Below are 24375 nucleotides of genomic sequence, written 5' to 3' on the forward strand. Positions count from 1 at the left end.
CCCTGCCCGCTGGCTACCTTGAGATGGAAGCAGGTCCTCAGACCTGCAGGGGCCTTAGTGTCAGGTGGCCTGTTCTGGAGTCTACTTGAAGAGCCCACGTGTCCACTGCCTTCCCAACTGGTCAGCAACCCTGGGGGCTACAAAGTGAGTCCCCCATTGCCAGCACTGTTGTGTGCCAGGACCCAGGTCTGGTCAGCACCTGCTCTGATGTCAGCAGCTAGCTAGCACCAGATGCTCACTGCTCTCGGGGCCAGGCTTGGGAGCTGGGTGTGGGTAGTGGGGCAGCCCTACCAGGCCCGGGTCCTCACCTTGCACAGGCAGCATCCCTGGGTGGCCCTGGGCCCTGGAGCCCCTTCCTGCAGCAGCCGAGGCAGCCCTGCACCCTCGCCGGCCCCTCCTCCCGAGAATGCGCTGGCTGGAGCTGGGAGTTCCTCAGCCTCGGCTCAGGTCCCACCCTGGCGAGGCCCCTGCAATTATCTGTGACACGGTATACTTTCCTCTCTTGACGTGAGCCTGGTTTGTGTAAAGACAATAATTAGAGATAAAATCACAATTGGAAAATAAGCCCCAGTGAGTTGGAGGGCTGGGTAATTAGGGTGATCCTGGGCTTCCCACCAGGAGCTGCCCCTCCCTGCAGCTGATGCAGGCCTGATGGGAGGGCTCCTAAGGGCATATGCCCACCCTGCCTCCAGGGAACCCGAACACCCAGCCCCAGAGGCCCGGGGCTGTGGGAGACTAGGACCACAGCTGATCTCTGCCCAGCGCACCAAGAAAGTTCTCCAAGGAGGGGCAACGCCGGGCTGTGTGGAGTGTGTGGGGTTTTTCAAGGCACAGTAATGGGGACAGGATTTTCTGTTCGAGGGGAGACTAGAGAAGGAAGGTGGAGGCGGGGAGGGAGAGGCAGGGGTCCCGGACACAGCCCCACGAGGCTTCCCTGCGCCCTGGCTGTACTGCGCCCTAAAGCCCCCTGAGACGCGTTTGTCTGAGCAGCAGGGCAGCCCCTGGCCTGGCCGCTGTGCCTGCTGTCCTTGCACTGGACTGCCTCCGCCCACGGAGCCTCCTGGAGGGAGGCCGCCTTCCTGGCAGGAGCCTGTGTGGCTGGCCCTCTGCCCTCTGGCTTTCTAGAGGCTGGTGCTGTGACACCAGTTTCCCCTCCTGGGAGATGCAGGGGAGCCCAGGCCGTGCCCAGCACACCTTGGGGTCACCGCTGGTGGGGGGCGGCAACTGCACCCTTTTGATGTCCAGCTTTGGGAATTTGGTCCTTCGTTGCTGTCGGCGCCCTCCCGTTCACGTCCACTTCCTTTGTTCCTGAAGCAGGACCACATTTCCCACACCATCACGTAACCCCTGTCATCAAGGTTGTGTGTGCGCCTGCATGTGGGTGTTCATACAAGCACATGTGTGTGCCCATGGAGGCGTGTAGATGCATGCACGTGGGTGTACATGTGTGCGCCTGCATGTGGGTGTTCATACAAGCACGTGTGTGCACACATGCTCATGCATATGAGTGCATACATGCACGTGTAAGCGTGTGTGTTGTCCCCATTTGGAGCCATGAGCTCTGAGACCAGCATCTCCCTGAGGTCAGCCAGCCAGTGTCCCACAGCCCCAGTGTTTGAGCCGTGCTGTGCTGGAATGGCTGTTGGGTTCCCTGGGCTGCTGCGTTGTGAAGGCATGGCTCGTCCTCTGCAGCACATTTACATCCGCTTTTCCTGCTCCCTGAGCTGTGCAAAGCCAGCTGAGGCTGCACCCCCTGCCCTGTGGTGGCCTGGTGTCTGCCCCTCCCTCCCCGCCCACCTGCCCTCATTGCATCCTGGGAGCACAGGGCTGCTTTGTTCTTTGGGGTCTGATGGTACAGGAGATTCTGAGCCCTTCTGGGCCATTCTCGCCTCTTCTTGTTGCCCTGTGGTCTTCTCTGGCTGTGTCCTCTCGGGGGCGGCTCTGAGGTGTGATCTTGTGACTCACAGGAGCCACTCCTGTGTGGGGCTCTTGCCCTCATGGCTGTGCCCTGGCTCTCCTGAGCCTCCAGGTCCTTTGGGGACTTGCTGGATCTTGTTTGACCTGCTGGCCTCACACAGAGAGCCTCACATCTGTCAGGAGAGCTCCCGGCATGGGGGGGCACCCCTGTCCTGATTGCTGTGCAGAGGAGCCACTGCCAGCCCTGGGGTCAGCTGCGGCACTTGCCCAGGTGGCTCTGAATTGTGGATGGGCAGAGCTGTGGGTGCCAGCTCCTGTCGCGTGCTCTGCCTGTTGTCCGAGTGGCAATCACAGAGTCGTGCAGGTCAAAGGCAGCTGGCCAGAGGCCCCAGGAGTCGGCCCTGGGTCTCAGCAGGCTTGGAGCAACCCCGTGGAGGCCACAACCCTCCCCACCTGCTTCTGGCAGCGGCAGTGGCTGCTCCTGCCCTGGGGAAGGCACCCAAGGATCCTAGCCCCAGCTCCCTTCAGGCTGGCCAGGGAAGTGTCAGCCCCCTGGGGATCTCTGGGCCAGGCCTGGAGCAGGCGCCTGTGTCCAGCCTAGGATGCAGGCTGGGGGAAGTGGTGGGGCTCCCAGGGACCCATGGGAGCCGATGAGCTGCAGAAAGCAGGGCCACCATCACCACCAGAGGCAGGGACTGCCATGTCAGAGTCCCACGGGCACAGACCCTGTCCTGCAGGATGTGATTGGTGATGGAGACCAGGGTCCCAGGGGACAAGACGAGATGAGGGGCAGGGCCGGGGCAATGTGTCCCAAGCATGTGACACACAGAAGATCAATTTCCCACCTGAGACAAAGGGCTCTTATAAATAGATGGGAAACAGGCACACGCGTGTGCACATGCCAGTGCACCTGCAGGTGAGGGGACAGACGGCAGGACACCCTGGAAAGGCCATGCCTGCCAGGGCTCTGTGGCCATGATGAGCGAGGTAGTCTGAGGGCATCTGTCCCTAAGGGGCCCCAGGGAGGAGGGTCTTGGGCTGCAGAAGGCTGGGAGGCACTGCCAGGGAGTGGCCATGGGCCTGTCATGGTGTCCTGGGGCACAGTGAGGCGGGCCTCAGGCTCAGGGCCTGTCTTTGCAGGGGTCTGTGATGGGGACCTCAGGGTGGTGGCCTCTGCCTGTGGAAGGGTGGGGGCTCACCTAGACCACGATTCAGGGAGGGATGGGCTTTGTGGGGCAGTGTGCCAGCCCTCCACAGAGCCGTTCTGCCAGACACCAGGGAGCACCTGGGGCAGCCGGCAGCCGTGGAGTCCAGCAGGCTTGGGTGCTCTGGGAGGGAGGGGCAGGATGCAGACCCCAAGTGAGGGGCCTCAGAGGAGTGGTGGGTACCTGCTGGCAGGGCAGGAGGTATGCAGTGCAGCCCTGAGCGGCTGAGCCTGGCCCCTCCCTCTTGCAGGCCTCGTGAAGCTGGGGATTCACTGCGTCACCTGCCAGAAGGTCGCTATCAAAATTGTCAACCGCGAGAAGCTGAGCGAGTCCGTGCTGATGAAGGTGAGCTGGCCAGGTGCAGTGCAGGTGGGGCCCAGGCGCCAGCTGGGGTGGCATCCGGATCAGGGACAGGTGGCTCCAGGACCGCCTCCTCCCCTCTGTCCACTCCTCCCTGGCCTGGGGGACAGGCCCATAGCAGATAGAAGGTGCCTTTCTGACCTACTGGGTGAGGCACTGTACCTCAGTTTCCCCATTTAGAATAGAGGAGACCCTGTCTGAGGAACCCACCCCACATCAGGACCAGGCTGGCGGGGTGGGGCTCCAGTCGGCCTCACGTGCTGGGGTCTGGTCACTGGGACTGCTGCAGCCCCCACAGGGGGAAGGCTCCTGGGATCTGTCCAGCTTCTCTGTGGACTGCCAAAGCCTTGGGGCATGTTGAGGCCTGACCTTGGTGGAGCAGAGGTCCCTAGACCCTCGATGTGCCAACTACAAGGGTGTGGGTGGGGTGGGGCCTCTGCAGTGGCCAGAGGGTGGTCCCCCGAGCAGGGCTGAGCTCCGGTGGTGTCCTCGTTCCCTCCCTCCTCCTCCAAGGTGTCAGCTGTTCTAGCCATGCAGGCGCACAGGGCCCGGGGACATCACTGCAGGGCAGATGTGGCCTGGACCAGGCCCAGTGGGGCCAGGACAGGTGACAAGGACAGGGATTAGGTCAGGGTTGGGAGCAACGGCCAGGGTGAAAGTGACCAGGACACAGGGATTCGAGACTGTTGATGAGCGAGACCTGGTTAAGTGTTTAAGGATGCTGTGGCTGCTGGGTGCAGGGATGGACACAGCTGCTGGATTGGGAAGGGAGACCACCCAAGGGAGAGGTGGGCGGCTGTGAGGGGCGAGGACAGCAGTGCAGCGGGAGTCCTCCTCTGGCCCTGCCTCAGGCTGCGGCGAGGCTCAGGAGGGCCAGAGCAGACAGCACCCACTCAGGTGGGGCTCAGGACGAGAGCTGAATTTGGGAGTGGGAGGCATAGAGCCCAGTGGTGGTGGGGGCTGCGGCATGGGGAGGGGCCTGGCACCATGGGGATGCATACGCACACAGGCCACAAGGGAGATGGGTGTGGGGACGGGTGCCATGAGGCGCACCAAGCTGCTGCCAATGGATGGGGGACTCCTCTCTGCCAGCTTCCGCAGGGCCAAGCAGGTGCAGAGGAGGGTGAGGCCCTGCCTGCAGCTCAGAAGCAGGCCTGCGGTGACCTCCACCCACCATGCTCTCAGGGCCACTTCTGACCTGCCTGGGGCCTGGGGCAGGCTCTGTGCTCCCCACTGGGCAGTGGCAGCCAGGACAGGTTCCACCACACCTGCAGTGCTGCACAGGTGCACCGGTGCTCACACACAGGGCTGCACGCGCTCTGGCCACCTGGGCTCGTGTGCAGCAAGTCCCAGCCTGCGCAGCGGCCAGGCCAGGGGCTCCTTCTCCCCATTCACCCCAACACAAGGTCAGATAGCGAGTGGACAGACAGGGCCTGGGAGGGACGCCCGCCGGCCACGGCCTGACGCCCACCCTCCGGCAGGTGGAGCGCGAGATCGCCATCCTGAAGCTCATCGAGCACCCGCATGTCCTGAAGCTGCACGACGTCTATGAGAACAAAAAATATTTGTAGGTATTGCTGGGCTGGAGCGCGGGGCCGGTGGGCTGTGGCGGGCCATGCGCTGGGCAGCCAGAGGCCAGGGTCCTGCCGCACCCGCGCGGACTGTCTGTGGGTCTGCTGTGACCAGTGGAGGAGGCCTTGGCCCCATTGCTTCTTAGCCAGCCCCGTGGGACTCAGAGAGCCATCAATCTGAAGCCATGTGGAGTGGGGACAGAACTTCCTGGAGGAGGGGCAGGGGTCTGGCAGGAGCACTTGGACCCTCCTAAGGCTGGCCCTCTGAGCCTGTGGTTCTTCTGCCAGGGTGGCCACAGCTCCCTACTCCCACTGGACCCTCTACCCACAAGCCTCCCTCAGGGGGCCTGGGGTCCCCAGGTCAGCTGATCCTGTCACCACCATGGTCACCTGAGGCCACAGAGCCTCCCCACCCTGGCAGACCCAGGTGGGAACCCCAGCTCCCCTGGTCACTGTGGACCATACCTGGCCTCATTGGGCTTGTCTGGGAGTGGGGTGGACCAGTTGCTTGGGAGCAGGGCTCGGTGTGCAGTGCTTCCCACATAGACGTGAGGGCCGAGGGAGGGGTGCAAGCAGAGAGCACTGGACATCCTTCAGCCTGGAGCCCCTACCCACTGCCCACCTTGCCAGGGCTTCCCGCAGACCCAGCACTAGGCCGTCCTGGGCAAGCTCCTGAGCTCTCGGACCCTGTTTCCTTGTCTCTGGTGCCGATAGTGCACCGATGGCCGACAGTGTTTACCTGGAGGCAGGAGAGCCAAGGACCCTCCTCAGCCGAGGATGGGGTGCGGCGGGCAGGTTTCTGTCACCACAGGCCTGAGCGCCATGGCAGAGTGGGGCTGGGCCTCTGACCCATGAAGTGGGGGCTGCCAAGGGGCCCAGCAGGGGTGACTCCTGCACCTCCTCCTTCTGCCCCTACTGGCCTATCAGGGTGGGGGCAGGTGGAGACACACCTACTTTGCAGCATCTAGGTGACATCTGTGAGTCTGGGGCACGGGCAGGGGCCAGGACAGGCCCAGCGTACTGCCCACACTGCACACAGCTCATCCTGGGCTCCCACCTCTGCCTGGTTCCCGTGGAAGGCTGAACCAGGCACCTGTGTGGGAAGGCAACTCTGGAGAGGCTGCCCAGCGGGGAGGAGGGCCAGGGAGAGCAGGTGGGACATGGCCTGGCCTGAGACTGAGGACGAGGGAGGAGCCCAGGGGTAGGCCAGGCAGCCCAGGTGTGCTCCTGGGGTTCCCAACCCCACATGGGCCACTATTCTGAGGTCCAGCAGAGCACCATGTGGCCTGTGCTTTGGCCCTGCTCTGCATGCTGCCCACCTTCCAGACCAGCCTTCCTGCCCAGAGTCACTATGTGTCCACCTTCTCAGTGCAGACAGGGTCCTTCTGCTGCAAGGCCTAGCCTGTCCTCAGTGCCACTGCCCCACGCCCCATGCTGTCTCCCTGTCCTGCCTCTCCTGCCCCATGTCCTGTCCACCTGCCCCATGTCCCTGCAGTCCCTAGCCTGCCTTAGGGGCCTCCACATGGCATGTTCTGAGCCCCTCCCAAGTCTGAGTTGGACATGCGGCTGCTCCCTTGAGGTCACAAGCACCAGAACCCACACTACCAGAGGCCCCTGCTGCCCCTACTCAAAGTCCAGCCCGAGGGCTCTACCACGTGGCTAAGAGCCAGCAGACAGGGAGGGGACAGGCAGGCTTTGCTGGTCTGGGCAAGTTCTGTTTGGAGGCTGAGGTCCACTTCTCTCATACCACATTCAGAGGGGCACCTGAGAAGGCCAGCCCCCACCTTGGGGAGGCACTGCCAGCCACCTGCTAAAGCCCGGGTGCCCCCTGACCGACGCCCTGTCTCCTCACACAGCCCATGGCCTCAGCCCTGCCCCCTCTGCGCAGCAGCCGAGGGTGCCTGGCCCCTGGGGTGGGGCTGGACAGCCTTCCCTGCAGCTGCCTCAGGGTCACTGAAGTGTGAAGGGTGGGACAGGGCAAGGCCTGAGCACTGCCTCCTCAGAGCCCAGCCCACCTGCACTGCTGCACGGTCCAGAGAGACCCGGCCTGCTCTGAGAGGCACAGGCTGGGGAGCTGTGGCCCCTGTCCCTGGCTCAGACCCTGGCTCCCCTGACTTGGCACAAGAGGGGCAGTGTGTGTGCCTGGATGTGGCAGTGCAGGGCGCTGATGCCACCTATCCTGCAGATACCTGGTGCTAGAACACGTGTCCGGCGGGGAGCTATTCGACTACCTGGTGAAGAAGGGGAGGCTGACCCCCAAGGAGGCCCGCAAGTTCTTCCGGCAGATCATCTCTGCGCTGGACTTCTGCCACAGCCACTCAATATGGTGCGGCCCAAGCCCGAGGCCAGTGTGTCCACTGCCGAGGGACAGTGTCTCCACCCCAAGGAAGCCACCCAGGGCTCTTACAGCCACATTGTCGGGGCCCAGCACGTGGGGCCAGGACACCTCTCCCCTTCCTCTCAGGCAGGCAGCTTGGGATGGGCTGCCGGTGGTCCGGCTCAGGGTAGGGGTTTGAGGGAGGGCTGCTGCCCGCTGGTCACAGCATGTCCGTGAGGCCCAGGAGAGGGTGTGAGACCTTGGTGAGCAAGCCCAGGCCTCCCTCCCCAGTCACAGGGACCTGAAGCCAGAAAACCTGCTGCTGGACGAGAAGAACAACATCCGGATCGCAGACTTCGGCATGGCGTCCCTGCAGGTTGGAGACAGCCTGCTGGAGACCAGCTGTGGGTGAGTGCTGCCCCGCCTGGCCACTGCCGCTGGGCCTCTCCTGTGGGAGCAGCTCCTGTCTGCACAGCGGGGAGGAATGGATGGCAGTGGTGCCCTGGTCCAGGCTCAGCCCCCACCGAGCATGCAGGGATTTAGGTCGTGGGGGCCCCAGACGGGGCATCCTCCCGGGGCCTGGCGGGCGGTCGGCAAGTCCTGGCCTCCTGCCCCCTGACCCGCCGCTTTGTCCTCAGATCCCCCCACTATGCCTGCCCAGAGGTGATCCGGGTAAGTGCCCGCGGCGCTGGCGGAAGGGCCGGTGGGGTGGGCTCGCCTCCCTGGCCCTGCGGCCCGCGCCGACCCAGCGCCTCGCCCGCAGGGGGAGAAGTACGACGGCCGCAAGGCGGACGTGTGGAGCTGCGGCGTGATCCTCTTCGCCCTGCTGGTGGTGAGCGCCCGCCCCGCCCCCGCCCCGCCCCGTGCCCGCGGGCCGCCGTGACCGCGCCTGCCTGCCCACAGGGGGCGCTGCCCTTCGACGACGACAACCTGCGGCAGCTGCTGGAGAAGGTCAAGCGCGGGGTGTTCCACATGCCGCACTTCATCCCGCCCGACTGCCAGAGCCTGCTGCGCGGCATGATCGAGGTGGACGCGGCGCGGCGCCTCACGGTGCGTCCCGCCGCGGGCGGCTGAGGGCCGGCCTGGCAGCCCGCGTCCCTGTCCCGGGCAGTGCTGAGCGCCCCAGGGGGCTGGGCTCCTCAGGGCGCTGGGGCACCGCCCTGTGCCTGGGCGTGAGCGTTGGGGAACACCGGTGTGCCCAGGTGTGCCTGCTCTGGCATGTGTGCCAGGTGTGGGTTGGTGCGTGCCAGGGTGTGTGCCCCAGGTGTGGGTTGGTGTATACCAGGGTGTGTGTGCCAGGTGTGGGTTGGTGTATGCAAGGTGTGGGTCAGCGTGCCAGGTGTGGGTTGGTGTGTGCCTAGGTGTGTGCCCCAGGTGTGGGTTGGTGCGTGCCAGGGTGTGTGCCCCAGGTGTGGGTTGGTGTATACCAGGGTGTGTGTGCCAGGTGTGGGTTGGTGTATGCAAGGTGTGGGTCAGCGTGCCAGGTGTGGGTTGGTGTGTGCCTAGGTGTGTGCCCCAGGTGTGGGTCAGTGTGTGACAGGGTGTGTGTGCCAGGTGTGGGTCAGTGTGTGCCAGGTGTGGGTTGGTGTGTGCCAGGTGTGGGTCGGTGTGTGCCAGGTGTGGGTCAGTATGTGCCAGGTGTGGGTCAGGGTGTGCCAGGTGTGGGGTGGTATGTGCCAGGTGTGGGAGAATGTGTGCCAGCTGTGGGTCAGTGTGCCAGGGTGTGTGTGCCAGGTGTGGGAGAGCATATGCCAGGTGTGGGTTGGTGTGCCAGGTGTGAGAGAACGTGTGCCAGGGTGCATGTGCCAGGTGTGGGAGAGTGTGCCAGGTGAGTGTGCTAGGCGTGGGATTATATCAGAGGTGGGTGTGTGCAGATGTGAGTGTGTCAGGGCAGTTTTGCCTAGCTGCTCAGGTGGGTGGCAGGCCTGTGCCTGTGTGACAGGGGAGTGCTAGTGACCATGCTGGGCGTGTCCCCCTAACTGCTGTCCTGCCTCTGGTGTCCTGGGGAAGCCCCTGGGCAGTGTGAGGCCTTCCCCAAAGGCAGCTGCCTCAGGTGAGGGGCCCTCTTGGCAGGATGGCCATTGCCCACATGAGAGGAGCAAGTGCCCTCTGGGCTGATCTTTTCAAGAAGAGGTGCTGTGTCCCTCCCCCAGGCAAGCTGTCCCTGAGTTGGTGGAGAGAGGGCCATAGTGGGGCTGCCCCGGCCTCCTGACCACACCTGCACCCAGCCCTCCCAGCCACCTGGCCCTCCTGGCTTTGCCTCCTTTGGGCTGCTTTGCCTCTCCTGCCCGTGGACTCCAGGAAGGCCTGGCCAGGGCAGCTGCCTGGAGGGCTCTGCTGGCTTCTTGCCTCTCTGGCCCTCAGGCCCTGCCCCTGCCCCCCACTGCCCTCCTTCCTGGTTGCGCTCCCTCTGCAGCTGGGCAGGCAGGGCAGGGGTGCTGGCCTGGGGCCTGGCCCTGCCTCCTGCTTTGCTCTCACCTGCCTCCTAACGTGGGCGCCCCTCGTACTAACTCCCTTTCTCTCTTTCCTTGTAGCTAGAGCACATTCAGAAACACATTTGGTATATGTAAGTAGCTTCTCTGACCACTAACGCCCGCTTTGCCTGTTGCTGTGGCCTGGAGGGCCTGCAGGAGGGGGGAGGGCCCTGGCCAGCGTGGGCTGCCCCGCCTTGCCATCAGCTGTCCTGCACTGGTGTGGCAGGACGCAGGAGGCCTGCAGGGGTTGGGCATAGGGACAGCAACAGGACTCAGGGGCCCAGGCGAGGGTGGGCCACCCACCCTGCCGGCCACCTCGGGTGGGTGGAGTCGCCTCTGGCTGGACCACTCCAGCGAGTGAGCCCTGGTGCCCTGTCGTCCACAGAGGAGGCAAGAATGAGCCAGAGCCAGAGCAGCCCATCCCCCGCAAGGTGCAGATCCGCTCGCTGCCCAGCCTGGAGGACATCGACCCCGACGTGCTGGACAGCATGCACTCGCTGGGCTGCTTCCGAGACCGCAACAAGCTGCTGCAGGACCTGCTGTCTGAGGAGTATGTCCTGGGTGGGCAGGAGGGGCTGGCGTGTCACTGGGCTCTACACTGCTGCCCTGGCAGCTTGGGGGCAGGCGGCCAGAGGCAAGGTCCTCATGGTCCACAGGCAGGCACACGTGCCCAGGTGTGCCGACCCTCCTGGCGCCTCTCACCCCACGCAGGGAGAACCAGGAAAAGATGATTTATTTCCTTCTCCTGGACCGGAAAGAAAGGTACCCCAGCCATGAGGACGAGGACCTGCCCCCCAGGAATGAGATAGGTACGAGGCCTCCATCTGTGCTCGGGTCCTGGGGCCTGCTGGTGGCCAGGCCTGACCCCTGTCTGCACACAGACCCTCCCCGGAAGCGTGTGGACTCCCCAATGCTGAATCGGCACGGCAAGCGGCGGCCAGAGCGCAAGTCCATGGAGGTGCTCAGCGTGACGGACGGCGGCTCCCCGGTGCCAGCACGTCGAGCCATCGAGATGGCCCAGCACGGCCAGAGGTGTGTGCCGGCCCCAGCGCCCACTCCCAGGGCTGTACCCTCCTAGGCTGCCCTAGACCTGGCCTGCTCTCTTCCCACTGGCCCTGAGGTCTGGGCCAAGGCCACTGGCTGAGCTGAACTGCACGGAGCTGGGGTTGCTAGCAGGATGCGCAGGCTGAGCAGTGCTGGGATGAACTGGGCTGAGCTAGACTGAGATGACTGGACTGTGCTGGGCTGAGCTGGACTCAGCGTGGCTGGGATGGGCTGAGGTGGACTGGACTGTGCTGGGCCAGGCTGGGCTGGGCTGAGCTGGACTCAGCTTGGTTGGGGTAAACTGAGCTGAGCTGGGCTGAGCTGGGCTGAGCTGGGCTGAGCTGGACTGGGCTGGACTGAGCTGAGCTGAGCTGGACCAGGCTGGACTGAGCTGAGCTGGGCTGAGTTGGACTGGGCTGGACTGAGCTGAGTGGGCTGGGCTGGGTTGGGCTGGGCTGAACTGAAATGGACTGGACTGGGCTCAGCTGAGCAGACTGGACTGGACTAAGCTGGACTGGGCTTGGCTGGACTGAGCTGGACTGATCTGAGCTGGGCTAGGGTGGGCTCAGCTGGACTGGGCTGAGCTGGGCTGGACTGGGCTGATCTGATCTGGGCTGGGCTGAACTGAACTGAGCTGCATTGGGCTGAACTGGACTGAGCTGGGCTGAGCTGGGCCGGACAAGGCTGGTCTGGTCTGGGCTGTCATGTGATTAAGCCATGTTCAAAGCTGCCAGCCCAGCAGGCTTGGCCCTCATTGGTGTTTGGCCCTCTGTGGGTGGCCAGTGGCCAGGGATGTGAAATATGGAGGAGTGCTGAGTGAGTGTGGTGTCCCCTAGGACCCCTGGAGGGAGAAAGGGTGCCTGGGACCTGCAGGGCTGTGGGGCGGGGCTGCAAGAGGGCTGGGCATGGCCTCCAGCAGAGGCCTCCAGCAAAGGCCCCCAGCCTTCCCTCCCCAGGTGGGAGGCCTGTTGTCCAGGACAGACGTTGGCCTGGAGGTCCCAGCAGCCCTGGCTGTCATTGGCCAGCCTTGTGGTCTGAGCCCCAGCACCCTACTGCCCCCTCTCTCTAGGGGGCCCTGGGGTGCCAAGGACCTTGCCAGAGGAACTTGCCATCAACTGGGGACTCACACGGCGGCTGGGCGGCCATCAAGATAAATTTCCCGGCCCCACTGGTGGCCCCATGCCCTCCTGTGGGGTCAGGACTGGCTGGGCCATCAGCCCCAGGCTCCAGCCCTCGGGACTTCTTCCAGTTCTCCAGCTGCCAGGCTGGGGCAGCCAGGGCCCCCCGACCACGCTTTTACCCTGGTCTTCTCTGGTGTCCCGCTTGCTGGGGGCATGCCTCTCCTTGGCACGACCCTCCAGCAACCCAAGTGCATGCCTTCTGCTCTTGAAGCCATCACCTCCCCTGGCCCTTCCAGGCAGGCTGAGGGCCACCGTGAGCCCTTCCCACCCCGCATGGCCTGAACTCCTGCCCCGACTTCCAGGCCTGGCTGCCACAGGATGGGGCTGCCCTGGGGTCTCTGGAAGGCCCTTTGTCCTGGCACATCCAGCCTGCTTTCGCTTTCAGCTTGGCCACTTGGCACTGGGCCACAGGGTCCACTGGCCGGGACTGGAGGGGTCCTGGGGCTGGGGTGGGGGCCGGGCATCCGCCAAGCCTGGCCACCCTGCCCAGCAGGTTGCTCAGGCAGGGCTTGCTGTGGCTCTGGCCCTGTCCTCTCTCGCCGTCTCTTGCGCTGGCCTGGGGTTGCTAGGTCACGCCCCACCTCAGAGCTGTGTGGAGGTCTTGCCTGTGTGGCCTGGGCGGCAGACAGGCCTGGCAGTGACCTGCGTGCGTGTGGCCGTGGCAGTAACTCTGTTTTCTCGCTTTGTTCCTGCTGTAGTAAAGCAATGTTCAGTAAAAGCCTGGATATCGCTGAAGCCCATCCCCAATTCAGCAAAGAAGACAGGTACACACCCTGCCCGACCGTCCGCCCTCCCAGCCCCAGACACACAGCCCCTGCCTGGCCCGGCAGGCAGAGGCGGGCCTGGAGGCGGGGCTGGGCCGCAGACGCTTCCTGCCCCTGCTCTCTGGGAGTGGAATGTCCAGCCAGCCAGGGGAGGAGCCTGGCCACCTGAGCTGAGCCGAGCAGGGGTGGGGTTGCTGGGGCAAGGCTGATGGCCAGCCCATGTGAAAGACCGCATGCAGTGCTTATGCGGGCCCAGGGTGGGGGCACCACTGTGCTCCCCACCCTGGGAGCCCCACGTGGCTGCAGCAGGCCTCCCTTCTGCTGGCCCTTGTCCTTGGTCCAGCAGGCCTGGCTGGCCGTGGCTGCTGTGGCCCCGCTGCCCACAGCCACTCCATTCCCCTTGTAGGTGGCAGCAGGCAGCAGCAGTACCCTGGGTGGTGGCGCTGCCTGCAGGGCTGCCTCCCAGAGCTTTGGCCTCCGCGGGCCTCGTCCCTGGGAGCCTCCTGTGCCCTGAACCCTCCCTCGCCCGCACTCCACCCGCTGTCCCCGGAACCGCGCTTTTCCGCCCTGGCAGTCGTAGTTCAGTTCCTGGGGGCAGGACAGGAGGACCTGGCGCAGCCTCCCTGCCCTCCCGCACCTTCCTATCGCTTTCCTTGTGCCGGTGACAAGCCCCTGGCTGGCCTGGGGAGCCGGGCCTGAGTCTTGCTTGCTCGTGGCTGCTGCCCCAGGGCCAGCCCCACTCCCTGGATGCCTCTCCAGGGCTGGGCCCCCACGCTGTACCTGGGCTTTGCCCTGCTCCCGGCAGAGGGTCTCGCTGCCTCCCTTGCCCTCGCCGGTCACGTGGGGAGACTTGGAGGTTGCTGCCACAGGGCCTGCCCACAGGTGCCCGGGCCACTGGGAGCCAGGAGGGCGCCAGGCTGGCCGGGGTACTGGTGCCCTCAGTGGCTGCCTGAGCCCGGGGGCCTGGCCTGGGTGTGGGCCAGGAGGCCCTCTGCAGCCGGGCTGGCCAGCCGCGGGCAGACTGGGGCAGTGTGGGATGGCCTTTTATTCTTCTGTCCTCTTCTCTCCTGTGGCTGCCGCCCCTGCCCCGTCCCCTCCTCTAAGGACGGCAGGTGCGCTGCCCAGGGCTGAGACAGCCTCTGCTTGCCCTCGCTTTTGGTGTGGTGGGGCCGAACCTGGCGCCGCCCTCAGGGCAGCTGCTCCACTGGGGGTGTGGACATACTGTCTCTGCTGTGCCCAAGCCAGGTTTTCAGCTGAGTGGGGCAGTGGTGGGACGAGAGGAGGGCTCTGGGCTGGCCACAGGCGTCTCTCATGGACATGTATGGATGTGGAGGGCTGGGCTGGTGCCCAGCTGGTGGCCACACACCCGTCGCTGTGACACCTCAGCCTTGGGGGGGCGTGCTCAGGCGGCAGGCGAGTGGACCCAGCAGGAGGCATGGCAAGGATGGGGCTGGATCAGCTCACATCAAGTCCCCACCTTGCCCCTCGTCCCTCCGTCCACCCAGGTGCCTGCAGACCTTGCTGGGGGCCTCTGGGCACCTTACCTGTGCCAGGCCTGGGGCTGCTGGTGGTTCCCATGTGTGGGAAGGAGCCCCGAGGACCCCAGCCGCACCCTGGGTGCTGATGGGTGAGGTCAGCGGGATGACCCTGGGGCACAGTGTGCATCCAGGGACCCTCCTGGGCTTGGCAGGTGTGCACCAGGCCCCAAGGCTTGGGGCTCTGGGCCGGGCCTCCCGGCCGCTGGGGGTACACCTGGGGAGAGAGGAGCAGGAGCCCCTCCTGGCCACGTCACCGCTCTGTCCTCTGCAACCCCCAGGTCTCGGTCCATCAGCGGTGCCTCCTCAGGTCTTTCCACAAGTCCACTCAGCAGTCCCCGGGTGAGTGACCGCCCATTCTGGCCTCAGTTGTGGGTCTGCCATCCGTAAGAGCACGGGGCGGGGGCGGGCGCAGGCCGGGACGCAGGCCCTGCCGGGCTGGGCTGGCCCTCGCGGCTGCTGCTCTTGCTAACTGCACGTTCTTCTGTTTTGTGTTGTTTGTTTTCTCCTCGTCACTGTTTTTCTTTTGTGGCAACCCCTCCCTGGCTGCCCGTCCGTCCTGCTTGGGGTCCTGCTCAATGCTCTGCTGCGGGTTGCACGGGGTGGGTGGGGCATGGGGGTGCCTGCATGGTCCCCTGCCTGCTGGTTCTCTGCTCCCTTGTAGCCCACTAGAAAGTCCATCCCCCCCCCCCCGCCCCCTGAGCTCCCCTCCACGGCCTGCCCCCTGGCTACCTCCCTGGAGCCTGAAGCTTGCCGGAGCACCTCGCGGCCTGGACACGTCCTCCCTCCACAGGCCGCCCCACGGCCCAACCCCAAGACCCAGACCTTGCCGTGCAAGGCCAAGCTGACTGACAAGCCACTACAGGGCACCAAGTCCAACCCGCTCCCTGCCTGCACCCAGGCCCGGCCTCCCATCGCCAGCCCCCTGCTGGCCTTGCCCCCCGGGCCCCAGGCCCTGGCAGCCCCTGTCCGGCTCCCTCCCCCTGGGACTGAACCGAACACCAAATCTGTCCCCACCATACAGGTGACCCCTCACCCCTCGCCGAGGGGCAGTCCCCTCCCTACCCCCAAGGGGACGCCCGTCCACACGCCAAAGGAGAGCCCGGCCGGCACACCCAACCCCACGCCGCCATCCAGCCCCAGCGTTGGAGGGGTGCCCTGGCGGACGCGGCTCAACTCCATCAAGAACAGCTTCCTGGGCTCACCCCGCTTCCACCGCCGGAAACTGCAAGGTCAGGACCAGCATGGGCTGGGGCAGGGGCTGGGGCAGGGGCGGCTGCAGGCGTTGCCTGCAGACAGATGGCAGGGTCTGCGGGCTGCTCTGCAGTGCCAGCGCCCTCCCAAGGCTGCCCTGCGCCCTGTCCGTTCCCCCCATCACCCTCTTGGGGGCTTGTTCTACCAGAAGCCAGGCAGCAGCCACGTTGCTCAAGGCTCACACTGGCTGGGCCAGCACCTCTGTGTTGGCATTGCCAGTCTGTCCTCTCCAGCTGCCTGAGCCCAGGGAGGAGGGCCGGCTGCCATGTATGTGGATGGTTGGCAGGACGCAGGCCCTGGACTATGCTGGGTGGCTGCCGTGGTGCTGGGTGCCAAGGGCCCATTTCTCTGCCCAGCTGGGTCTGGGCTGGCTGGAGGCTGAAGGAGATACAGCTGAACTTCAGCACCAGAGGCTGGACAGCTCCCTGCAGTCGGAGGGCTGGCTGGGCAGGGACTTGGACTTGGGGGAGCCGGGGCGGGGGCCGAGCATCACCTCCCTCTCCCCCATTCTTCCCTTGTGTGCAGTTCCGACGCCTGAGGAGATGTCCAACCTGACCCCGGAGTCCTCCCCAGAGTAAGTGGCTTCTGGAGGCCTCCTGGCCCTGGACACCAGACCAGCTAGGAGGGACTTGAGACCCTTCCCACGGGCAGGTGGGGCCCTTCTCTAGGAGGCCCTTCTTGCTCCCCGTGATCCCATTGTAGGTAGGGCCTGACTCAGCCTGCTGCGTCTCAGCTTGGGACCCCACTGGGCGAAGGTGCGCTGGGGGCACCGTGCCTCCCAGGGCCTGTGGGATTGTAGGGACAGTTGGTTGGGTCTCAAGAAGTCAGGCTGTGCTGAGGATGGACAGCTTCAGGGCACAGGGCCCAGCCCAGCAGGAACACGGGTGATGCAGCAGACACATAGGAGCATGGGTGGCTTTGGCAGAGGCTCAGTGAAGATGGAGTGGGCACAGTGAGGACTGGCCCTGGCCCCTCTTGAACCCTGAGCTTGAGGAATGGAAACCGGGGCAGGCAGAGCTATGACCACTCTGCAGATACCAGCTGCCCACATGGCACGTCCCACAGTGATGGGCCTCTGGGGGTGAGATGCCTGCCAGTGTCCAGGCCCTCTCTCTGTCCTTCACAGTGGCCTCTACTGGCCAGCTCCCAGGCCACTGCTGATGTGCGAAGTGTGGTGTGAACCTCTGCGGTGCAGCTGCAGGGAGCAGCCAGGTGGGAGCGGGGGCCTCTGCCTGCAGCCGTGGGCCAGCCGTTGTCAGCACGGGCAAGACGCCCGTCACTGGTGCGCGGCCCTGGGGGCCAGCCTGCGCTGTGCTAAGCCTGTGGAGCCGTGGGCTTTCTGTCAGGGCCGAGGTGGCCTTCCCCAGGTGTCCAGGCAGAGGCACAGTGGCCAGCTGGGCCCCTCGGAGCCCTACTTAGTTCTGGTGCGGCCCATGTGCTGCAGGTTGGGCTGCTGCCAGCTTTCAGCCTCCAACTTGCAAGTCTCCCATTTTTTGGGAAAGTTGGAAGAACAGCCCCCACTGCCTGACTCCAGTGCAGCAACCCGCCTCTCTCCATGGCAGGGCCCTTGGAGCCTTGTCCCCTCCCAGGGGCCTGCTCAGATGCAGCAGCCCCGAGGTTCAGGACACCGTCACCTCCATACTGAGGACTTACCCCAGCTGCTGTCAGCCCAGGTCGGTTGGGGGCTTCCAAAGAGACAACAGGAGGACAGGTCCCCTTGATTGTCCTCAATGTAGGGCAGGTGGGCTGGATGCTCAGATGGGCTTCCATGTGAAGACTGGAGAATTCCTTGCGGGAAGCTGATCAGGCGAGGCCCACTTTCTTAGGGGCCATCTGCTCCAGTCAGTCCACTGACCTAAGTGCTCCTCTCGTCCCCAAACACCTTCCTGTCCAAACCCTGGCTGGACCCCTGTGTGATTTCAGAACTCCTTGTCTGCTCTGCCAGTGCCCCGAGAGCTCCCCCTCTTTGGACGCTGATGTGGGTACTGGGCACAGTCAGCCAGGAACCTACGCTAGGAGCTTCAAACAGGATGACCTGGGGCCTCGGGCAGCAGGAGCACAGATGGGCTGGGTGGGAACCGCTGTGCTCGGGGATTGCCGCGGTGGCAGGGGAAGGCCATGCTGAGCCTCGGGCCAGCCCAGGGCTGTGCTGCCTGGGCAGGCCCCCCGACCCTTGCTGCTCCCACTGTCTGCCCTGGGCCCAGATGCTGGCAGTGGCGTTGGGGATTCCTCTCTCCTGCCACCCACCTGGCATGGCCACCCCAGCCCTGTGGGTACCTTGGACACGTGTCCACACTGTAGCTTCCAGGAAGTGCTGGCACACTGTAGCTTCCAGGAAGTGCTGGCTGGGGACGGCTGCAGACAGAGCCCTAGAGCTCAGCATCTCCTGGTGTCCAGGCAAGAGCTCTGGGTGTGCTCCACCAAGCGACGTGTGGTGTCCGGGGGTGACTGGGGAGGCTCCTTCCAGGCTCTGTGCTGGTGGACGGGCTGGGTCCCCAAGGGCTGTCTATGGGAGAGGGCCAGCAAGGGGCAAGAGGCTGTGCCGTCTGCCCTCCCTCAGAGGTGACCCACACGTTGCCATCTCCCCTGGTTCCCCCTCCAAGGGGCAGGGCCCATGAGCACAACTGAGGCTGGGGGCTGCCCAACACTGGGCATCCAGTCTGCCAGGGAAGGGGCTCCATTGCAGAGGGCGTCTGTGACTTAGGAAGGGGTGCAGAGTAGACAGATGACCTCCTGCAGTGAGTACAAGGAGCAGGACGTAGGGGCCATATGTGCCTGGGTCTTCCTGGCCCAGCGGCTGAGGCCTGCTGGGCAGCAGTCTCAGAGTGCTGCGCAAAGCTGGCCAGGTGCGTCAATAGGCAAGTGTAGAAGATCACACTGGCCCTGGGTGGGTCCAGGAGCCAGGGTCTGCGTGGCCGTGAGGAGCTGCAGCAGGCCCCTGCTGACCAGCCTTAGGTGTCTGAGGGGTCTCTGTTCACAGGTGGGCCTGGCCTCCCAGGTGGAGCCATCACCACCATCCCAGGACGCCCAGAGCTGGGAGGGGCATGTGGCCCCGCTGTCCGTGCAGCATCTCTCCCAGGCATAGCTGCACACCAGGCTGGCAGTGGTCCTCCCAGGATGGGCAGAGCAGGCCACTCCAAACCTAGGGACCTAAGCAGAGGGGCAGGGCTGGGGGCTCCCACGGCTCTGTTCCTGCCTGGCTGGGTTCCAGCAAGCACAGCTGAGGCCCAGCAGGGCCTCTGAAGTGGGTCCAGGGGGAGGAGGTGGAGCTTGGGCTAGGGTTATGGTTAGCGTGGGGTCAGGGCTACGGTTTGGGGCTGACTTTGGAGAGATGGTTATGAGTCACGGCCAACAGTGGTGTTAGGTGGTCAGTGAGCCAGGGTCAGGGCTGGGGCCTGGTGGTGGCCCTGGCTTGCAGTCATCACAGCCTCTGCTCCCAGGCTGGCCAAGAAGTCCTGGTTTGGGAACTTCATCAACCTGGAGAAGGAGGAGCAGATCTTCCTGGTCATCAAGGACAAGCCCCTGAGCTCCATCAAGGCCGACATTGTGCACGCCTTCTTATCGGTGAGGCTGCCCTTACCCTTAGGTCCAGCCCTAGGCAGGCAGCTGGGCTTGGAACAGGCCTGGATGCCTTCTTGGACAAGCATTGCCGGGGGCCTCTGGTCTACAGTAGGAGTGGGGAGCTGCTGTGCAGGGGTGGGCTCTGGGCACAGGGTGGGCCAGAGGCTGAGGGTGAATGCAGGTGGCCACACAGCTCAAGGGAGGCTGTGACCCTGAGGGAACTGTGTGGGGTCCTGCTGACCTTCTGTGTACACCTGTTTCCTGTGCCTGTCCTTGACCCTTGGTCGGTAGGCCTCAAACAGCCCCCACCCTGCCCACGGAACCCAGCGGTCCCCGTGAGGGTGGGCCAGGCTTGGGGTCTTGGGTGGGTGTCTCATCGTTGGGTTTGAAGAGCAGAAGGACCCTAAAAGGCTTGAGCAGAGAGACTGTTTTAGCCAGGGCATGAGCTCTTGGTCCCTTCAGGGGGTTCTTCTCCCTGCTGAACCCCCCACCCCCAACTTGGCCTATGTCCTATGTTGGGACTACCTCGTGCTGGGCCAGGCCTGTCTGGGGCCTTCTTAGCCCATGTCCCTACCCTAATCCATCCTGGTCTACAATATGCTGGCATTGACTCAGGAGAACTGCCCTGCATTGTGGTCATCCACACTGAGGGTGTCCCCTGCAACCTCAGGATGGACTCCCTGCCAGAGTGGCCTTTCCCCACTGGACACACTACCTGAGGGGCCCTCAAGCCACTACCTCTGTGGCTACAGTTAAGGGCTTCCTCTGGTGCCCTGGGGATGGCTCTGAACCCTGGCCCAGGCGAGCAGGCAGCCCCTGGGCTAGAGCAGACACCTGTTCTCTTGAGCCCCTCAGCACTCTCAGGCCTGGGCCTGTCCCCTTCCCAGCCCTGTTCACCACATGGACACCATGTCCCTGTATGCTGCTACTGGGTCACCAGGCCAGACTCAGCCAGAGCCAGGGTGCTTGTCCCCTCCCCAGGGCTGGCCAGAGCCTGTGTGTTGGGGCAACCTGTCTACTCATGTTTCTGCCTGTGCTGCCATGTGGCCCACTTAGCTGGTGCCCAGCACTGTGGATTTGACCAAGCTGTGGGGGTGACTTAGCTCCTGCATACCTGGGCTCTGGTCCACATCCTCAGAGGGTGGCTCTGAGGCTCCCCTCAGCTCCTGGCCCCCAGCCTCAGGCTGCAGGGTCCTCCTGGTGGTCTATCCTGGGGAGAGCAGCAGTTTGCATGCTCCTGGACAGGCTGGGGCTGTGGACAGTGACTGTCAGTCTTCACCTACACCACACCTGTCTACAGATCTGGAAGCAGGCCCCAGTGGGCTGGGTCCGCGGCCTGGATTTTCTGGGTCGAGCAGGGCAGAGCTGCAGGGCTGGCTGCCTGGCTGCCTCCCAGGAGGCTGGCTGTGCTCAGGCCACCCTGTGTGCTCTGCAGATCCCCAGCCTCAGCCACAGCGTCATCTCCCAGACCAGCTTCCGGGCTGAGTACAAGGCGACGGGAGGCCCAGCCGTGTTCCAGAAGCCGGTCAAGTTCCAGGTGGACATCACCTACACAGAGGGTGGCGAGGCCCAGAAGGAGAACGGCATCTACTCTGTCACCTTCACCCTGCTCTCAGGTGAGCCTGTGGCCGTGGGCAGCTCTGGGCGCCCCATGCTGCACAGGGACATGACCCTCCCCTCTCCCCTAGGTCCCAGCCGCCGCTTCAAGAGGGTGGTGGAGACCATCCAGGCCCAGCTGCTGAGTACCCATGACCAGCCGTCTGCCCAGCACCTGTCAGGTGAGGCAGGGGCTCAGCTAGGGCACCTGAGGCTAGCGAATGGGGCGTGGCCGTGGTGCTATGTGGACGGGAGGTGTGAGGGCCCAGCACGGCCTCCCTGCCCCAAGCTGTGGCTGCACCGCTTAGGAAGCAGGGCCCCTCCCTGGGCACAGCGGGCTGCAGCACACTGAAAGGTGCCTCTTGTCCACCGTAGAACCCCCCCCGCCAGTGCCAGGACTAAGCTGGGGTGCTGGGCTTAAGGGCCAGAAGGTGGCCACCAGCTACGAGAGTAGCCTCTGACGCTGGCAGGTAAGGTGTCCGGCCTGCTGCCGGGGTGGGGAGGGGCTGCGGGCAGGGCCTGGCAAGAGCCAGGCTGGCCCTGAGAGGGGCACTCTATGCCCACTTATCTGTCCTGGCCCTGGACAGGCCAGGGGCCCAGCACCCAGGCAGCTGGACACGAGGGCAGCCTGAGCAGGCTCTGGGAGTAGAGACCAAGGCCCTGCCCCTTGGGTCTCCCTGCCACAGCACCCTAAGAGGGCTGGGGCTCCCTGCAGCTCCTGACCACCTGAAGCCTTGCCGTGAGCAGCACAGGGGCCTGGCCACAGAGCGGGGCACTCGGGAGGGCTGCTAGGCCCAGGCCAGCAGGGGCATCCAGGCCACTTGGCATCTGATGGGGAGAGGCAACAGCTGCACACCTGGCCCTGTGCACGGCACATGCGTGTGGGCCCCTGTGTCAGGCCAGGGGGCAGGACGAGGGCACATGCATGGCTGTCTGTTGACAGGGGTTTGCTGAGTGGTGGTGTGCATGGGGTCACTGTGAGTCGTGCCAGTGGTTGGGGTCTCAGGGACACAAAGTGGCCCAAGCCCAGCCTCTCTGAGCCCCACAGGCCTGCGGTCTCCACAGCTGGGGCCTGTCCAACACTTCTGTGCGTGTGTGGGGTCCTGGAGGTCCTGTCCACCCCCACCCCCATCTCATTCCATCTTCCTCCCATTGCCTGTGGATGTGCCTCCAACATGCACCTTGTCACCCCATGGTGACAGCCCTGGCCCAGGCCCCAGGGAGCCTAGGAGCATCCCCCGCCCCCCCGGGAGCCAGCTGGTGTGGTGGGCAGGAAGCAGGGTGGGCCAGGTGCCCATGCAGGCACTGTTCTGGGGCAGGGGACATGCAGTCGACCTGGGGCAGCCTCTGCCTCCTAAGGTCCTATCTTCAAGCAGAGGGAAATGGAGGCAAGAAACAGCAGGCAGTTTGGGGGACCTGAGCTGAGGAATGAGGCGATGGCAGCTGGGGAAGGGTAGGCGCATCTGGAGGCAGATGATGCCCTGGCAGAGCATGCTGTGTCTGTGGGGCCACTCAGCTGCTGAGGGCCTTCTCTGTTCCCAGCACCACCATGAGCAGAGCCCTGCCCTCCAACCCTGGCCCTGTCAGCCCTGACCTTTGTTTCACACTGTCCTTGAGACTGTTGGATGCCCATTCTGGGCCCTGTGTCCCCTCATGGACCTGGGATCCCAGCCTGTCCCACTGTTGTCCACCATGGGTCTCCTGCACCCCAGCCCTTCCTAGCGCCCTTCTCCACACACCAGTGAGCTTAGCTCCAAGCCCTGCAGAAGGGCCAAGTGCAGCTCCTCAGTCACCTCCTGTCCTCCAGACCCTGGTGGTCACTCTGACAGGGACCCCAACCCAGGTTGGGGGGTGGGGGAGGCTAAGAAGCCCCCAGTGAGCAGGCCAAATGATCACGTCCAGCTCTGGGCAGGCCCTGGGGAGGGCTTGGAGGGGCAGTTCCCACCCAGGACTCTGCTACCACCCCAGCCCTGGCCCCTGCCAGCAGGACATGCCTAGGTTCCTCAGAGGGCAGGAGAAAGCCAATGAAGGGGTGCCCAGACAAGTTGAGGGGTGAGTGGGAGCCACCCCCATGAGGTGTCTGAGTGGCAGAGTGAAGATGCTCAGTGGGCCAGTGTAGACCCTGCCAGAGCAGTATGCTCATCCTTAGCCTGACAGGGGACAGAGGGGAAGGCAGCCAGGCAGACTCCGGGGACAGGGCTATGTCCAGCCTCCTGGCTCTGGCTGCTGGAGGACCTTCCACTGCCACCGGCTCCTGCCTCAGGGCACTTCCTGCTCTGACCCTAGCCATTAGCTCAGCTCTGTCCCTGCTCTGAGCCTGGCCCTCTTGGCCCAACCCTGGGCTTCTGCCCACTCCCAGCCCCACCCTCTGCCCCACCACTCTGGGCCCCGCCCACTCCTGGCCCCTCCCACTCCTGGCTCCACCCTCTCTGGCCCCAACCCCTCTGGGCCCTGCCAGAGGCTGCAGGTGGCCAGCCAGCCAGCCAGGTAGAAGTGGGCAGCCTTTTTCACTCTCTCCCTCCCTCCTCTTTCCATTCTGTGCTTCAGACACCACTAACTGTATGGAAATGATGACGGGGCAGCTTTCCAAATGTGGTAAGAATCCCTCACCTCACCTGCACCTCAGCCTGCGGCCCCACTGCTTACCCCTACAGCCCCCGGCCAGTGCTGCCCTGTGCCCCTGAGGCTGCCTGGGTGCTTGGTGAATGCACAGGCACCCAAACACCCAATCCCCCTGCCCCACAACCCCTGTCTTCCAGGAGCAGTCTCCATCCCTCACTCGCCTCCCTGGGCAGTCCCTGTCCATCCCAAGGGCCAGGGCAGGCACAGGAGAGACCCCAAGGCTCGGAGCAGGAAGGGGTCCCCATACCTGAGGTTGCTGAGGGTCCTAGGTTCAGAGTGGAATCTGTCCACTGACTGTGCCTGGCAGGGAGAGGCGGGGCCTGCAGTGCTCTGGGGCTCAGATGGAGGTCAGGTTAGGAAGTGGAGTTGAGGTGCCCATTGGCCTACCTGGGCAGTGAGCATGGGCCCCAGGAAGGGTGGTCACCCTGTTTCTGCCCCATTCCTCTTTCCTTCTGGGACCAGGACCCTGGCCCTGGCTGCCTGTCCCCAGCCCCCTGCCTGCCTGCCTATGCCCTCCATGCCTGTCCACCCATCCGTCCATCTGTTTGTCTGCTGCTGAATGCTCACGCTGGCCAGGGGCTGGCTTGAGGCCTCCTGGGAGGTGTGGCAGGCACGTTCCCTTGCTGAGTCCTCAGGTGCTGCTCCGACCTGCCCAACCCTGTGCAGGCTCTTGCAGGGGCAGTCGCTGACCTCAGGGTCCTGCTCAGTCTTCGCCTTCCTAGCCGGCCCTGGCCTTCACAGCACTATTTCCAGAATTGGGGTCAGCCAGCCCACAGGCCCCAGGCTGGGGGAGAGGAGGGTTCCCAGGCCTTGCGGCCCCTCCCGGTGAGGGAGGAGCCCGGCGCCGCCGCAGACAGCTCCTCGGGCTTTTCCTTCCGCCAAGGCCCCTCGGTTCATTCGTGTGTTTGTTCTTCTCTCTCCTTCCCTCCCTTCCTTCCCCCTTTCTTTCTCTTTTCTCTTTTTTGTCTCTGTTC

The 24375-nt window shown here is 64.5% G+C and overlaps 1 protein-coding gene across 15 annotated transcripts in view; it reads left to right on the forward strand.

The window, feature by feature from the left end:
• Nucleotides 1–24375, forward strand: part of BRSK2 (BR serine/threonine kinase 2) — a 51714-nt gene that overhangs the window by 25738 nt on the left and 1601 nt on the right. For 3 of the 15 annotated variants that reach the window (XM_079105344.1, XM_079105351.1, XM_079105346.1), the window contains exons 2-20: nt 3373–3467; nt 4964–5049; nt 7239–7379; nt 7662–7778; nt 8009–8042; nt 8134–8202; nt 8274–8420; nt 9905–9936; nt 10230–10394; nt 10556–10653; nt 10726–10876; nt 12768–12833; nt 14650–14710; nt 15393–15600; nt 16148–16196; nt 19063–19186; nt 20619–20799; nt 20872–20961; nt 23327–23374. In XM_079105344.1, the coding sequence (XP_078961470.1) occupies nt 3373–3467; nt 4964–5049; nt 7239–7379; nt 7662–7778; nt 8009–8042; nt 8134–8202; nt 8274–8420; nt 9905–9936; nt 10230–10394; nt 10556–10653; nt 10726–10876; nt 12768–12833; nt 14650–14710; nt 15393–15600; nt 16148–16196; nt 19063–19186; nt 20619–20799; nt 20872–20961; nt 23327–23374 (1962 nt within the window). Of the gene's footprint in view, nt 1–3372; nt 3468–4963; nt 5054–7238; nt 7380–7661; nt 7779–8008; nt 8043–8133; nt 8203–8273; nt 8421–9904; nt 9937–10229; nt 10395–10555; nt 10654–10725; nt 10877–12767; nt 12834–14649; nt 14711–15392; nt 15601–16147; nt 16197–19062; nt 19187–20618; nt 20800–20871; nt 20962–21154; nt 21250–23326; nt 23375–24375 lie in introns of those variants that run through there. The other 12 variants (XM_079105355.1, XM_079105356.1, XM_079105345.1 and 9 more) reach the window with 6 other exon arrangements.

Source organism: Sciurus vulgaris (genome assembly GCF_902686455.1).
Source record: "Sciurus vulgaris genome assembly, chromosome: 11".
Taxonomy (NCBI): Eukaryota; Metazoa; Chordata; class Mammalia; order Rodentia; family Sciuridae; genus Sciurus; species Sciurus vulgaris.